General features: G+C 49.6%; 1 protein-coding gene across 2 annotated transcripts in view; it reads left to right on the top strand.

The window, feature by feature from the left end:
• Positions 1-16,706, top strand: part of LOC144737618 (uncharacterized) — a 35,331-nt gene extending 18,625 nt beyond the window's left edge. The window contains exons 5-6 of one of the 2 annotated variants that reach the window (XM_078620383.1): positions 12,456-12,499; positions 13,176-16,706. In XM_078620383.1, coding sequence (XP_078476509.1) covers positions 12,456-12,499; positions 13,176-13,298 — 167 coding nt within the window. In that variant the 3' untranslated portion in view covers positions 13,299-16,706. Of the gene's footprint in view, positions 1-12,455; positions 12,500-13,172 lie in introns of both variants that reach the window. The other variant, XM_078620382.1, reaches the window with a different exon arrangement.

The raw sequence follows: 16,706 nt of genomic DNA, 5'->3' as shown, positions 1-16,706 counted from the left end.
CTTTGCACGATCAGTTGATATTGAACGCACCACCTCGAAATGGCAACCCTTTTTGAAACGCAATGACAATTTTTTTTTTTAAGTCTTATTCGTGTGCGTGCTGTGTGTGCGTTGTCCCCTTGTAATATTAATTAATTCTTAGAGCCGGGAGTTGTGTCGTTAGCTTGTGTGGTGTGGGAGGATACAAACAGCGGCCAGAAGTTTTCTCTGGGTTGGGCGTGGCCGCCGCTCTGCTCCTGCTGCTCCCTCGCTCTCTCTCCACTGCTGGACGACGAGTTGGCACGATGCTGTCCATGAAGATGCTCGGTCGCTCGGTGTCGCTCGTGTTCGCTCGTTGTCGCTCGGTGGCGCTCGGTGGCGCACGGTGGCGCTCGGTGGCGCTCGGTGGCGCTCGGTGGCGCTCGGTGGCGCTCGGTGGCGCTCGGTGGCGCTCGGAAGACTTTGACTCTCTTTCTCCACTGCGGGATGACGAGTCGGTTTTGGTTGATGCTGGTTGATCTGGGTGTGTATTAGACACACGGCGCATTCAACAGCGCTGTCCTCCTCCTCACAGCCATTTGACCAGGTTTTCTCCACTGCTTCGCGCTCTCTGCTTTGCTCGCTTGGCGATCTCCGCCTTTCCTGCGGGTTGTTCGCTGGTCGTCACTCTGACGAGGAGCGATGCTTCGTTCGTGGCAGGGTGGACGTTGGCGTCTTTGTTGGCTTCACTCGCAGCTCGGCGACTCAGGGTAGCGATTCTTCTCAGGTGGTGCAGACCTCGGCTTGTTGCTGCACGTCGCTACCCCGCGAACCTCGTCATTCTGGATGACGAAAACTTCTTCGTTGTCGGCGTTGAGATGAGGTGGGGCCCAGGGCCTCTGACGAGATGTGGTGGGGGCCGAAGCCCTTGACGATCTGAGTTGAATGGATTTTTCCCCGGTTTATATTGGGAAAATCCACTCAGTCTTCCCGAGTTGTTTGAAGGCTGTCATATATCTTTCTGTGGGTTGAACACATCTGCGTCCGTGTGTTTCGTGTGTCGTGTGCGTGTTTATTAGTAAAGACACAGCTGTGTAACCATTCTGGAAGGAGGGGTGGGGAATGTTATTTGCTTGGGTGTGCAAATCTTGCTGTCCGTGCTGCGGGGAGACAAAGACGGCCGTGTTTAACTCAAAACGTGAGCACCCTCTCCTCTCTCCGCGTCTCTTGCGAGAGAAAACAAACAATGTCAGCACAACCCCCCCCCCCCCCCTTGTGACCTTTTTGCTCCCTCCTTGCTTGCCAGACCCCGCTGGAAGACAAAGGTGGCTGAGGAGATGTTTGTAATACATTTATGTGGTCCTGTGTGTTACATTTATTCTTGAATTATATTTTATGAGTTCCTTCGGTCTTAGTATCGTGGTTATCATTCGTCTATGTTTAATGAATATTCGTAATGATCCTCGTCACATTATTATTTTGGGGCTTCGCCAAGTTTAGTTCTCCAGAGATTGGTGTTTTATTCTGAGTTATATTTTAATGTCCTGAGGTTAAATGTAACTATGTTTCCACTTAAGCTTTCTGGAATTCGTACTCTTTCGTTTTTCGGAAGGTCGTGTAGATAGGAAACATATACTTCTAAATAATATGTATGCGGTGAATATAAGGGAATTACTAATAATAAAAATTATTGTTTGTTGGTTAATTATCTTTGTTAAGTTTCTACTTTTCGGTAAGAAAAACGTTAAGAAAACGCGAGTTTCAACCGTTATTTACTCTGCACCTTATCTGTACATCTCCAGATGTCTTTGGGAGGTTAGTCCATACATCTTTTTGTCCATCTGGATGTCTATGACCTCTCTGTGACTGACTTCTTACCAGTTTAATGGCCGTTTCACAGATTCCTGGTGTGCTTGTAGTGGGTTGTTTTCATTATTTAATTTAAAAAAAGTATATATAGATATAATAAAAAAATATATATTTTTTTCTTAATTATTCTTAATACAGTATTAATAACGGAAAACAGGGCATAGATACAACAAAGCTCACACACCTCGTGTAAAAGGGCACTAGTGAAATTCTTTCCCTGATCGGTCAACAACCGTTCCGGAGCGCCCTTGTCGAGGACATAGCCCTGAACAAAAGCCTCCGCAACGGCTGCTGCTGACTGGTTGGCGAGGGGCCAAGCCATAGGCCATCGCGTGAAATATTCCACGCCAACCAGCAGGTACTTATTACCCCTCGGCGTGGAAGGAAACGGCCCCAAAATATCAAGGGCGACAAGCTCATTAACCCGGGTGACCGAAATAGACTGGAGCGGTGGGCTGGCTCCCCTCGCTGGCGGCTTCCGTTGAGCACACTGGGTACAAGACTGCAACAGATCGTCCACATCCCTTGCCATGCCCGGCCAAAAGAAATTAAGCTGGAGCTTGGCAAGGGTTTTGAGGGTGCCCAGGTGAAGGAGCCGCTCATGAGCGGCCCATACAGCCCTACCCCTCAACGCGGAAGGCACCACCAGCCTGTGGCGGCGGATCGTTCCGTCCCAATGTATGAGGAGGCCCTGGCACAACCCCCATGAGTCAACGCCCGACTTCCCCTGAACGGATCCTTCCGCGCGACGCCGTAGCGCCAGGAGGGAAGTATCCTCCATTTGGAGGCGCCCCCACTCCGCACATGACAAGCCCAGTAGGGAATCCTTCCCTCCCACAGCAATAGGGTCAACGTCCGAAGGAGCCTCCACGGCGGCCGCAAGGACCCGATCGTGGCCGTCGCTCGCCGATTTACAACGCCCCGAGCCCAAGAAACAAGTGCAATCAGAAGCGACTGGCAGGCGTGACAGGGCATCGGCATTGGTGTGGCGAATCCCCTTGCGATAAGTTGTTTCGAAATCGAAATCCTGAATGATCTCCAGCCATCGGGACAACTGCCCCGATGGCTGGTGAATACTCAGGGCATACTGTAATGCCGCATGATCTGTACGGACGGTGAAATGCCGGCCGTACAGATATGGCCGGTACTGTTGAATAAAGAAAACAATAGCCAACAGTTCACGGCGGGTGACGCAGTATCGCTGCTCGGCCGGAGACAATACTCTACTACCATAAGCCACAACGCGCTCCACGCCACCCACAACTTGGGAAAGCACGCCCCCAATCCCGGTGTTGCTCGCGTCCGTGTCGAGCACAAAGGGTAGAGAAAAATCGGGGTAACTCAACGGCGGGGCCCCCACCAGGGCGTCACGAAGAGAGTTAAAAGCGGCCTCCTCCTCCGGCCCCCAATGAAATTTCACTCCCTTGGCCGTTAAGGCATGTAATGGCTTAGCGATGGAAGCGAACTCCGCGACAAACCGGCGGTAATATGAAGCAAAACCGATGAAGCTTCTAACCTCCCCCACTGAGGTGGGAGTTGGGCAGGAGCTGACACAACGCGTTTTGGCGGGATCGGTTGAGATGCCTGACCGGCCGATGATGTGACCCAAATATCTTACAGATTCGCGCAGCAAATGGCACTTTTGTGGTTTGAATTTCAAATTAGCTGCGCGCATTTTGAGAAAGACGGCCCGAAGCCTATCAAGATGTTCCTCGAACGTCTTACTGAATACGATAACGTCGTCTAGGTAAATCAAACACACCTCCCATTGCAAGCCAGCGAGAACCAATTCCATCAGGCGCTGGAACGTTGCGGGAGCGGAGTGGTGCCCCATAGGTAACTGATTGAATTGGAAGAGGCTGTGCGGCGTTCGGAAAGCCGTTTTGGGCTTTGATTCGTCGTCCAAGGGAAGTTGCCAAAATCCTGAGAGCAAATCCAAGGTGGAGAAGAATCGTGATCCTGCAAGGGCATCCAGAGATTCGTCCATTCTAGGAAGCGGGTAAGCATCGGCCACCAAGATCTTATTTAACCGCCGGAAATCAACGCAGAATCTTAGGGACCCGTCGTGCTTTTTAACCAATACTATGGGTGCACCCCAAGGGCTGGTCGAGGGAGAAATGATGTCAGAAGCCAACATGTCATCTACAGCCGATTTGACATGATCCTTTTCGGCGGGACTTAACCGAAAAGTATTTTGGCGGATAGGAGCGTTGTCACCGGTATCAATATGGTGGCGCAGCAAATTGATACATCCGATGTCGTATTTGTGCTTGCTAAAAACGTTGGAAAATTCTCGCAAAAGGGTGCGCAATTTAGCACGTTGTGATTCGGACAGGTCAGGTGACTCAGCACACAGCGCCTCCAGCCAACCCTCGTCAATGTCCGAGGGCAGTCGTGACTGAGAATCGGTGGCCACCTGGCAAATGATCGGCATTTCTGCAGGTACCGGAATTGCATGTGCGAACACGGTTCCCTGTGAAACCACCACCGTCCGTGTCCCGACATTGAGGACCGCGATAAACGGGTCCTCATCCCCTTTAACAATAGTCTGGGCCGTCACCAAATCTGGCCCATTCACCCCGGCCCTAGACGGCCCCAGCATAATGCCCCGGTGTGAGACCCCTTTAGCGAATGGTCGACGCAACCGTAGGGGCACAAGCATCTGTGCCCCCGGGGGTACGCGCACCGTTCGAGCAACGAGCGCCTGTACCATTGCACAGGCAGTACGCAAGGCAGGGGTGGAAGGCAGGAACGTTATACGTCGGCCCGATAGAAGCTCGATGCATCCTTGGTCAATCAAAATTTTGATAGGCAATTTGGCCAAAAAGTCCGTCCCCAACAGGCACGGAATCGCCAGCGAGGAGGAGACCAACACCGGTCCAGATAGTTTAATGTCCCCGATAGAAATTTGCGCTCGAATTTGGCCGATGATACCTAACGAGCCCCCGTTTGGAGCGTAACACGGTATGTCGACGGGGAGCAACGGGCGACTCTGAATGGGCAGGATATTATAAATCAAATCGGAAATGATAGTTGCCAAAGCTCCCGTGTCGATGAGTACCCGTACCTCCACCCCATCAATGTGCCCCGTGACAACGGACGACCCCGCCGACGCAGCCACAAAGCGGTGAGCCAACTCGGACCATTGGCCCGGTTTGAGCGCCCTCCCCATCAAGCCGCGACCCGACGCACCAGCACCCGAACCCCGAGAATCGTCTGTCGGACCATGTGAGAGGGAAGTGGGTGTGCGTGCAGGCCGAACATGTGGGGTGCCACGACTTGCCAGACGATATTGTGGAGGCTTTTGAAGAGGACAGTCCTCAGCCCCAGTTCTCGCTCCGCGCTGTCGAGGAGCCTGGCATCCCGACGCCACGTGGCCCCAGAGGTCACAGTTGTAGCACACGACGAGCGCTCCAGAAGACTTGGGCTGCTCTCGGTGGCTCGGTACGTCCCGAGCCGGTCGCCCGCCAGACTGCCATCCCGCAGAACGGCCCGCAGCGAAGCCCCCCTCAGATTCGGAGGTGGTCGCCGCCACGGTGTGTCCCGCAGCTGCCTTGTTAGCCTTCCTCCGCTGGGAAATCAGATTGGCATGAATGTGCCTCGCAGCCCGTAATGACGACATGTCTGCATCATCCTGTGCTAGGATGACGAAGTTCAAGTCGTCGGCCAGCGGCAAAATTTTCTCGGCCACCATCGCATCGATCCCCTCCTCGTCCATACGCGGGAAGGCCGCCTTCGCCAATGACAGCAGGGCCGTGCGATACGCAAGTGGTGACTCTTTGTCGCCCTTCTGCTGCTCGTAAAAAAGCTGGCGACAATCAGAAGGCGGCCCATAAACCGTGGCCAGCACCTGCAGCGCCGACTGAAGCGTGGAGCGTGCCGACTTGGGTGCAGCGGTGAGGGTGCCAAGGGCGTCGCCATCCAGCATCGCCGGAAGAGCACACAGCGCCTCGTTGTCCATCCACCCAGCCATTTCTTGGTGGGCGAGGAACCGGCGCTGGAACCCACCCCAATCGCCGCCGCTCGATAAGAACACCTGCAGGGCCGGCAGGCGTTGCTGAAATGTCGGCTCCATCTCCGATCCTCTCCCAGCACTCGTACCGTGTCCATGGACAGTATGAGGAGCAATGGCGGACCCTTATGGAGGTCGCGCCGTCAGTGACGCGCTGGTTCCAGCTTGGTCGGTGCTGTCGTCCGCTGGTGATGACCTGGCAACCGCTGATAGGCAGCCACTGCGACCCGCCCCCGCCGATGATGTGGCGCTCGCTGGTTGGGCCCCGCGTGACGAGCTGGGGCCCCTCCCTCGGCTCCTACTGTACCCGTGGCGGGAATTTCAAGCCTCCTGCCCATCGCAAAGGCGGGAGTTTCTGGCGGGCGCTGTCCGTCTTCCCACCGCGCCGCTCCCCCCGGCCACAGAATCTGCTCCAGCATGGTGGCCACTGCATATAGGAGCTCCGCCAGTCGGGAGTGGGCTAACGCCAACTCATCAGCCGACGTCCCGACCCTCTCCAACTGTCCCGCAGGTGTTGGAGCCGGCATTATGTGTGTAACACATGAAATGCATGTGTAGTGCTCGACTTGACATGACAGCTTCTTGCTTTTCTTTCTTTCTTTATTTCGCTAATACCGATCAACATTCTTCCAGCTAACACCAATCAACATCCCTCCCGCGCACTCTCCGCTCGTTCGCCGCGTTCCGCCGGCCTCGCTCGCTCCGCGTCTCTCCTCCGTCGACTCTCCTCTCCAGTCTCTCGGTCACAGTTCAGCCGCTCTTTATCGGCTCTCCCGTCACACTCAGCCGTATCACTATCGGCTTCTCCGCCACTCTCCAGCCGCTTCTTGCTGGCTTTTCCCTTGCTACCTTATACTTCTCCACTGCTACCCTATACTTCTCCACTGCTACCCTATACTTCTCCACTGCTACCCTATACTTCTCCACTGCTACCCTATACTTCTCCACTGCTTCTGGCTCCGCTGCTTCAGCTCCAACATCCTTCTTCTCCTCCCAGGCGCGAACTCCCGTCTCTCCAAAAAACCCCTCTCTTTATCCCCAAGCCAATTAAACTCCAACTAATCGGTGGCATCCCCCGCGACGCCCATTGCCCCCTAGCCCAGACAATGCGGCGCCACTTAGCGACAACAACAACTTCCCGGCCATTCAGCGCCCTGCGTCCTTAATCGCCCCCTATCACCTGTTACTGTCCTCAGACAGCGTGGCATCACATTCGGACAATAACAACTCCCACCCAATCAGCGCCCTGTGTCCTTAATCGCCCCCTACCCCTCTCTGGCCTTCTCCTCATGCCTAGCGACAATAACAACCTCGATCTCGTTTGCTCCCAATGTACTCTGCGCGCGCGTACACCCACACCCGCGTGTGGCACGTATTTGAGGCACTACACATGTATGGAATGTGTGTAATATTTTGCATGTAGTAACACGCTTTCCTCCCAATTCTACGCCATGCTGGCAAAGATGCACAACAGGATATCGGTGGTGTTGACAACAACTGCACTACTGGTAACTACAACGTTGCCTTCATACTCAAAACTTTACACTAGACTATTTGTTTTTATTTTACCAAGTGTAAGGCCTACCATTGAGCTGTGAAGCTTCTTTTTTTATTACACGCTTTTATTTAACTCACTCTGTCTGTTGTTGTTGTCGTATCAAATCTTGTAACTCAATTTTAACCCACTTCCCAATGTGGTATCGACTGCAAACGTGGTATACTTATGTCATACTGATGACAATACGTCTAGATTTGAAGCTTTCGTGACTGCAAGGATTCATATTCTTAGGTTTTTTTCGGTAAAGTCACGTAGGTAAAACATCAAAATTAATTTTAAAAAAAATGTAATTAAAAACGATCTCACTAAAAGCCTAACGACGAAAACCAACAGTATCATCACGAGTTCGACTTCCCTAATCGAACCAAGCAAACGTCCCTCTCTAAAACCATCGGCGGCAAGACCTCCCAGACTCTATGGTCTTCCCAAAATCCATAAGGAAGGCACCCCGCTACGACCCATCGTGTCGACGATAAACTCTCCTACGTACAAACTAGCCCGTTTTCTATCAGATACTCTGCTCCCCTTCACAGGCAAGACATCTTCGGCAGTACTCAACTCAACCAAATTAGTCTCTATGGTTAAGGACATGGTACTAGCTCCTGATGACATCCTCGTCAGCTTTGATGTAGTATCTTTGTTTACCAAAGTCCCAGTACCGGACAGCCTAACAATAATTGAGGACTTAGTCCAAAATGGATTGAATTCTGATGCACCTACGCTGGTTAGGCATTGCCTCACCAACACCTATTTGACCTGGAATGGCACCTTCTACAAACATAATGAGGGTACCCCTATGGGCTCCCTCTTGTCACCAGTTATAGCCAACATGTTCATGGAAAAGTTTGAATCAGACGCCATCCAGACATCCACCTTGCGTCCTTCCCTGTGGAAGAGGTATGTGGATGACACTTTCGTCATCTGGCCACATGGCCTCCCAGCATTGAACCACTTCTTGGACCACATCAATTCTAGACACCCATCCATCAGATTCACCATGGAAGTGGAGAAAGACAGTAAACTACCATTCTTGGATATTCTGTTTGAAAGGAGGCCTGCCGGATCCTTGGGACATTCTGTCTACAGGAAAGCCACCCACACAGATTCCTACTTGAAACCGGATTCCCACCACCACCCAGCTCAAAAGAATTCTCTCATCAAAACGCTATACCACAGAGCCCATGGCATTTCTGACCAACACCACCTGGCCAGTGAATTAAGACATGTACATCGGGCCCTCAGGATGAACGGATACTCTGACTGTACTATCCGCTAAGCTGTCTCTCCCACCACACAGAAACAGCCACATGAAACTCCGACCAAAACTATCACGTTACCATACATAGCTGGCGTGACCAAAAAGATCTCCAAAATTCTAAACAAACATAAGATCCAAGTCCAATTCAGTACAGTGCATAAAATCCGTGATCTGATTCCATCTGTGAAGGATGTCGTTCCTGACTTACAGTATCCTGGAGTCTACAAATTGAGTTGCATTTGTGGTGATTGCTACATTGGAGAAACGAAACGTCATGTTTCTGATCGTGTCCGCGAGCACAAGTCAGATCTGAAACACGGCAGAACTGATTCTTCGGCCGTTGCCGATCATTGCTACAACTCGGTGGGCTCTCATGAAATTGTCTTTTCCGAGACCAAGGTTCTCTGCAAACCTCCCGGCTACCATCAAAGGTTTGTACACGAAGCCATACAAATATACAAACACAGACATAATTTCAACCGTGATGATGGGTACAAACTTAGTAATCATTGGAAAGATGTTATCAACCACGCAAAAAAGACTTAATTACACTTTTTTGGACCATCTTATCTGACAGGCACTATTTTACTTTACTTTACCGAGTGTTAACATCCCCAATGTTTAACAGTACTCTCTTCATTGGTATAAACATGAGCATTTTCGTTATTTTTCTATCATGTGTATCAGGCCTCCCCTCCCCCTCTCTGTCCAATGCGTTGGCGTGTGCAGCAGAAACCGCGTCCAAGCCGCCGTCCATCCTTTTGGCCCCGCCCCCCTCCCCCTCCCGATGCGTTGTACGTGGCACCCCGTGCCGCCTTTGAGCCCCGCGCCCCTCCCTCCCGATACGTTCCATTCATTGACAACTACAACCAAACCTTCTGATGAGCTCCCCCCCCCTCTCCTCCCCCCCTCAACTTGCTTTTAAGGGATTACATCTTGAATCATTGCCTCACTTGATGCAGCTAATCCGGCTGTGACGGTCCCACCTGATGACGGAGACTTGTGTTGCCTCCGAAACGTGATTTTTTATTTTTATTTTATTTTTATTAATTTTGATGTTTTACCTACGTGACTTTACCGAAAAAAAAACCTAAGAATGATGACAATACTATATTCTATCAAAAAGATTTAAAGTATTTTTAAACATTATTTTTAAATGTTATGTTTCGGCTTGGGTCTAATTGTCCACGCTGAACTAACGTTGGCTGTAAATCACCACGGCCTCTTACGTTATGGCAAGCTTTGTGGCCACTTCCTGGCGTCGTGAAGTTCTGCCATTACTAGTAGGGTACATTTCATTAAAGCGTGTTTTTTTTAAAGTATTTTTTTATATTACTTATTCAGAAGCGACCTGGCCATCACAAATAATAGCTGATCAACGAAGGGGGCTGATAATCATCATCATCACATGTAAATATATAGCGGCAGTCAAATACTCTCTAAACGCGTGACGTCGATTCTAAATGTGGAGGGAAAAGAAACCTCACGACCACCACGGGGTGGGGGGTGGGGAGAGACACAAACTCCAAATATACAGCACCAGGGATCAAATCCACGACCTCCTGTATACCAGGCCAGAGATGTTAACTTCTCCCTAGGCACTGTGACATTCCAAGTGAGCTTACTGCGAAAAATTATTCGGTTGGCATCTGCAGGATTTGAATGCGAGTGGAGTGATTGATTGGCTTTGCCGTCACAATCGAGAAGCTGTCACAGGAAATTAGTGACAATGGCATGGAATACAAAAAAATGAGGCTCCTAAATTCACGAAAAATCCCATTGGTACTCATCCAGGGGAGACACTGTGATGGAAACGTCCGGTTAAATCAGAATATGTATTTAGACTGAAGGAGGAATCCGATGAGCTATGAAGCTCTTCTTCACAGACGCACAGGAGGGGCACGAGGTCAGGACGTTACAACAGCAAACACAAGGCACATAGACACGATGGGATTGCAAAGTATCGGCAAGGTAAACAAATCACAATATTTCCATATACAACTACAACCAAACCTTTTTTTTTATTTTACCAGGTAAAGCCCATTGAGCTATTAGCTTATTTTGTCAGAAGCGACCTGGCCACAAATGATAGCTCAACGAAGTGGCTCATCATCATTTGGAAATGTATAGGAGCCAAATATTCTAAACGCACGTTTCTAATTGTCGAGGGAAAAACCGGAGGGACCCGGAGTAAACATTCACGCGACCACGGGGAGGGAGACATGCAGCCTCCAAATATACAGCAGGCATCCGGGTCGTGATCGAACCCCCGAAGATAACATCTCGCCACCGCAGCGCCCTTTCAATAAATAAATACAAATGTAGTGTCTTTTAAAATTACTCACACCGACACGTTGTAGTAAGTCACCTGTTATCATTTTAATCACCTATTCTTGCACCAATTGTAGGCACTCCCAATAACTATCTATATGTTCACTTATGTTGAACTTCTCCCCACTCTTATCTACCTTCCACCTCACTTATCCTGCACTCGTCAGTTTTGCTCTCAGTGACTCCGCACACAGCGTCTTTGCACGCAGTGTCTCCGCACACAGCGTCTCCGCACACAGCGTCTCCGCACATAGCGTCTCCGCACACAGCGTCTCTACACACAGCGTCTTCGCACACAGCAACTCTACATCTCCACCGCTGCCCTCACCTACGCTCCCGCAGACCCGCTCACCCATCTGTCCCGGGTGGGAGGATCAGCCAACACCCGCTCGGCGACGGCGTGAGGGTTGAGGTCCCGTTGATAGCTGCAGCGGCAACGGCTAGATGTCTTCACTCTTTGACCCCAGCAACAACTACCCCCTCCGATCACGCACACACCCTTTTATTTCCCTCTGCTAATTATCCGAGACCTCTCGTGCATCTCTTTAAGCTCTCGCCAGGCCGGCGCCTGTTGGCCCATCAATCAACCCTCATCTCCCGTCTCTCTTGCAACACCTCCGGTCTCAACGTGCACTACCGGTCGACCCCGTTTGCACCTGCTTCGCCCCTTAACAACTGGCGGTTAAAATTTTGATTTGAAGCTTTCGTGACTGCAGGGATTCATATTCTTGGTTCGGTAAAGTCACGTAGAAGGGAAATAATAAAATGAAAAAAATATTAAACAATAAAAAAAAGTAACTGGCGGTTTGTCTGTGCAACCTCATGTTGCACACACGCACCTGTTTGCCCTCAATTACCCTCAGTTAACTGTGCGCACCGCGTATTTCACTCCTCTACACAAATGTAAGTATATATTAGTTCAAATTGCATGAATGAAATGCAGACAGATCTCGTGAACACACGAGGCTGTGAGCTCTGTAGACCAATCATTGATCATAGATTTAATTGCCTTGACAGATCTTGGTTCTCTCCGTCTTTCGTGGCGAGATGTTAACTACCTCGCCTGGTATACAGGAGGTAATGGGTTCGATCCCGAATATGACACCTGTTGAATATTTGGAGTCCGTGTCTCTCTCTCTCTCCCTGTAGTCGCGTGGATTTTTCTCCGGGTCCACAAGTCTTTTCCCTCCACATTTAGAATCAACGTCACCACGCGGCTAGAGAGTATTTGGAAGGCTGCTATCCATTTCAACACGATGATGATAAGCCCACTTTATTGAGCTATCGTAGCCAAGTCGCTTGTGAATAAGAGCTACACAGCCTCAGTGGGCTTTGTGTGTGCAATGAGCGGCGAAGGAGATCTGAACTGATCCAACTGCCCCCGCCTCGCACTAAGCCCTGAACTCCCCACGATCAATATGACACACCGTGTGTGTGTAATGTTTTTTACTTCATGTCGACCCCTCCAGACCCTGCAACGTACGCAGAATACGAGGTGGAGTGTGCCAAGTCCGTAAGTCACACAACGCCACTGTGGACAGTAAACCCAACATTCTTCACATACACACACAGGTCGATGGTCTATCAACACAGACCGTCCTATCTCCTAATTACAATTCTTTAGAATTGCTTCCTGTTGCTGTGTTTATTTGTACTTCCCCCCGCACCTGCGATTAGCGCGGTTGGCTACGTACAGTGCAAAAGAAGTTCAACATAAGGACACATGTCCAGCTAAAAAAAGAAGCAGTAACGCAATATCCTTGTTTCCAATAACGAATGGATTTGTTTTTTTATGAAATGTTATAGTTTGGAGGCAAAGGTAAAATTGGAGTAACATGGTGGACGGATGTTAACTATCTCGCCTCGTATATAGGAGGTTGTGTGTTTAATCCCTACCCTGACACCTGCTGTATATTTGGAGTTTTCGTTTCTCGTTCTCCCCATGGTCGTGAGGATTTTTCTCCGGGTCCTCTGTTTTTCCCCCTCCACATTTAGAATCAACGTCACGCGTTTAGAGTATTTGGCTGCTGCTATGAATTTCCACACGATGGCGATAAGCCCACTTCGTTGAGCTATAATTTGTGAATCTAAGGTCGCTTTTGAAAAGAGCTACATAGCTCAGTGGAGTCTTACACCCGGTAAAATAAAAAATAGTTTAGCATCCTGTATCCACTTCTGTTTGTTAGCAGGATGTTGAGGGGGTCTACAGTGACTACGAGGAGCATTGCAACAACATCTACGATCGTCTGGAAGAGGCACAAGACGCAACGTTCGTGACCACAGCTGGAGGGGATGAGCGTGGCGTGGAGTGAGGATATTGAGCCGATCAGAGGCCATTAATCCCCCTATGGTCTTCGCACACCTCCCTCTATTCTTCATAATTATGAAAAATCGCGTGAAGATGGTTGTTGCTGTAATCACCAGCGAAACGTCACGGTACTCGAATTGTAAATGTTGTGGGTGTGTTTAACACGCAGGCTTTCGCGACCAATATCATCCATGAGAGTTTTTTTTAGGTTAGATCGTGTAAATATATAAATGTGTCGTTAAACCCGCCACCATCCGACACAGCCAACTAGTAAGGGTTGTCACGTAAATAGAACATGCCAATTCGTCACTAGTACAGCACACCAGTGTGTTGGAGAGCCAAGCCGCAACATTTACAATCTGAGTACGACGTTTCGCCAGTAATTACAACTACCTTCTTTAGGCGACAACCAGATTTGTGGAGAAGTCCACCTGTTTACGTTCTTTATATAGAGGCGTAGATGTGGTGACCACGCTTCTGTGCTCTTACGCAAAGTGTGGGCGGGGGTAGGATTAATGAGTCAACATAGATTATGCATACGCATTATGCGAGCCCTTTGAGCTTGTCCTTCTTGTCCATTGTGTGTATTAAAATAACCGTGCCAACGGTAATCCCTATTGAAGTATGGTGACCTGTATAGGCATGCATTTAAACAATGTTTTTTTATCATTTGCTTCCACCTGATGAAGCTAGTTGTAATTACTGGCGAAACGTCGTACTCAGATTGTAAATGTTGTGGCTTGGTTCACCAACACACCGGTCTGCTGTACTAGTGACGAATTGGCACGTTCTGTTCACGTGACAACCCTTACTAGTTGGCTGTGTCGGGTGGTGGTGGGTTTAACGACATTCATATATTTACACGATCTAACCCAAAAAAACTCTTATGTTGTGTGTTTACTCTCCAACACACAACCGGTGTGCTAAAGTAGTGACAACACATCTGCAGTACTCAATATTGAAGTCGTAACTAATTGCCCACATTTTGTTTTAGTGATAAACCTTACTAATTGACTGTTGGGTGGTGGCGTGTTTAATGACAGATTTTTATATTTCCGCAATCTAACCCAAAAAACTTATATCATGGGTAAAATTCGTCGCGAAAGCCTTTGTGTTACATCTTCCCTTCCTAAAATGCAACAATCCACACCTCATCACCTTACGTGAGCCGATGCTATCGCCTCATTGCCATGAACTATATCTCAGCTATGTCATCATGTGGTTGCCTCTATCGTTAGCCGCAACATCCATCCATCATCTCTTCCAGCAATGTGTTCTGCCTGAGACCAAGTTACATTCTTTGGAAAATCATTATGATGTCTAACTGGTAGATATCTCTGGAACCCAACATACACATCCTTTGATACTTGCATTGCCTTTGTACTGTTAACCTTTTGGCGTTCTCTGGTTTAACACCGGTGTCACGTCGCCATTAAACCAAAGTAATTTTACGGTAGCTGACACATGGCTTAGGTGTCGAAGGTTGACTTGCAAGGCACTCATCAGAGACATGAGCTTAGGGATGTCAGCGTTTATTTGATGAGGCACGCTGCCATTAGTATCTTAATGAGTCGCGGTAAATTACAGCAACAACACCAGTCTGTTGCTGCTAGCCACACACACACTCACACACCCACTCACACACACTCACACCTACAGTACTCCTAAGGCTTTCCCGAGACTCGCACTGAAACTTAGGCAAAGGGTTGCACCTCCGGGATATGGGTGCGACATATTGTTCATACAAGGTCCATACTCTTCCAGTTGAAACCTGCACAAATACGCGTTACGTACCGCCCAGTACGCCTCCTCAGGGTTTTCCCACACTACCCTCTCACTATGGGCAATTTGTGCCACAAGCTTCTCCACTCTGCAACAAGATAAATACCGTGTCCCTCATACACTGGCGAGATATACACTGCCTGCTCCAGTGTTATGACTGAGTCACTCTACTGACTTATGCACATGGCACTATCACGTTCCTTGCGTGGCCATGTCGCTTCTCATTCATTCACCGAAGCTCCCCACACTCCCTTGAACAGTTGTACATGTGCAACAGAGAGGTAGCCAAGGGGACAACAACAGAGGGCAACAGTCTCAACGCTGTGCCAGTGCCAAGCTGCACTTGTCTTGTTTCCCAGCTCCTGCCGCCCTTGTCATGCTCAGTCTCAGCACAGTCCCACCTTGCCCTGGTACGCTCCCCAGGTTAAACGAGTGACGATCACCCGGCCCTCGTGTAACTGCTTGAGATGGTGGTAGCTCGACCAGCTTCTGCTGCATAGTAATCCAGGCTACCCTAATTATTCACTGGGTGATACTTTTGTAATATAGGACTCTCAGCCGATGTTGTTCTCCGTGTCCTTTATTGGGTTCTTGCTCGCACCCCCCGATGTCTCCGCTCCGACCTGCACCTTCTCCGCATCGTGCCTCCGCACATCGTCTGAGTCCTCCGCTCCCGCTCTCTCTCTCTCTCTGCAGCCACCCCGCTGCCCGTGTGCTCCACACACTCCGCAGCCCCCTTGCTGCTCCGTGTGACTCCGCACGCCCAGCAGCCACCCTGCTGCTCCGTGTGCTCCCGCACACTCTGCAGACACCCCCGCTGCTCCACGAACACCGCTGGCCGACGGTGCCGTGACTCCTGCCTCGTGGCAATCGCGCCACACCTCGCCAGCACTCCGCGTGGCCTCTCCCTTCTCTATTCTGTCTCCACTCCAGATCTCCTTCCGGTTCTCCCCTTATATCCTCCCCCTCACGTGACCCTGACTCCTCCTCCTCCGCACGTGACCCTGACTCCGCCCACACTCACGTGACCCTGTCCTTGCTCGCATTACACTTTGATAGTCTCAGCTCTCATTCTATTGGTTAGCCACTTGGCCGATCACAGGAGACCTCAGACGATAAAAGGTCTCCAATTCCCTGTGGCTGCTCCTGACTCCACACAAAAGACTGCGCCCAAAGATACGAATCTCTCTCGCCACACCTTAATAGGTATGCTTTGCCCACAACGCCACAAGCAGTAATGAGACAAGGCCATGGTGTAGGCCAATCCGTTTCAAAGACAATGCATACATGATTATCAGACAATGTTTATTGGCATGTTTTGCCACAAGTATGTGTGGGTGATGCATATTTTATTTTTTGCAAAAGGTATTGGTGCTTGAACATCTTAAAACAACTCCTGTTTTATTATTGCCAGATAGGGTATTGAAGCCTATATATTTTTTTGTAACTGGCAGATATTTAGTAATCTAGGTGTGTCTCTTCCTGCCTCATTGTTTCTTCAAAGCATGCATCGCTTCATGTTTATCTTTCACATTTGACCTTTTATTCAATTTTATATCATTTGTTGTAACATTCTGACTCCGTGCCCCTAATGAACATCTGTCGAGGAATAAAAACGCTTTATAGCTCA

Source organism: Lampetra planeri, chromosome 72 (assembly GCF_965212315.1).
Source record: "Lampetra planeri chromosome 72, kcLamPlan1.2.h2, whole genome shotgun sequence".
NCBI classification, from domain to species: Eukaryota; Metazoa; Chordata; class Hyperoartia; order Petromyzontiformes; family Petromyzontidae; genus Lampetra; species Lampetra planeri.
This window is presented reverse-complemented; position numbering and strand designations above follow the sequence as displayed.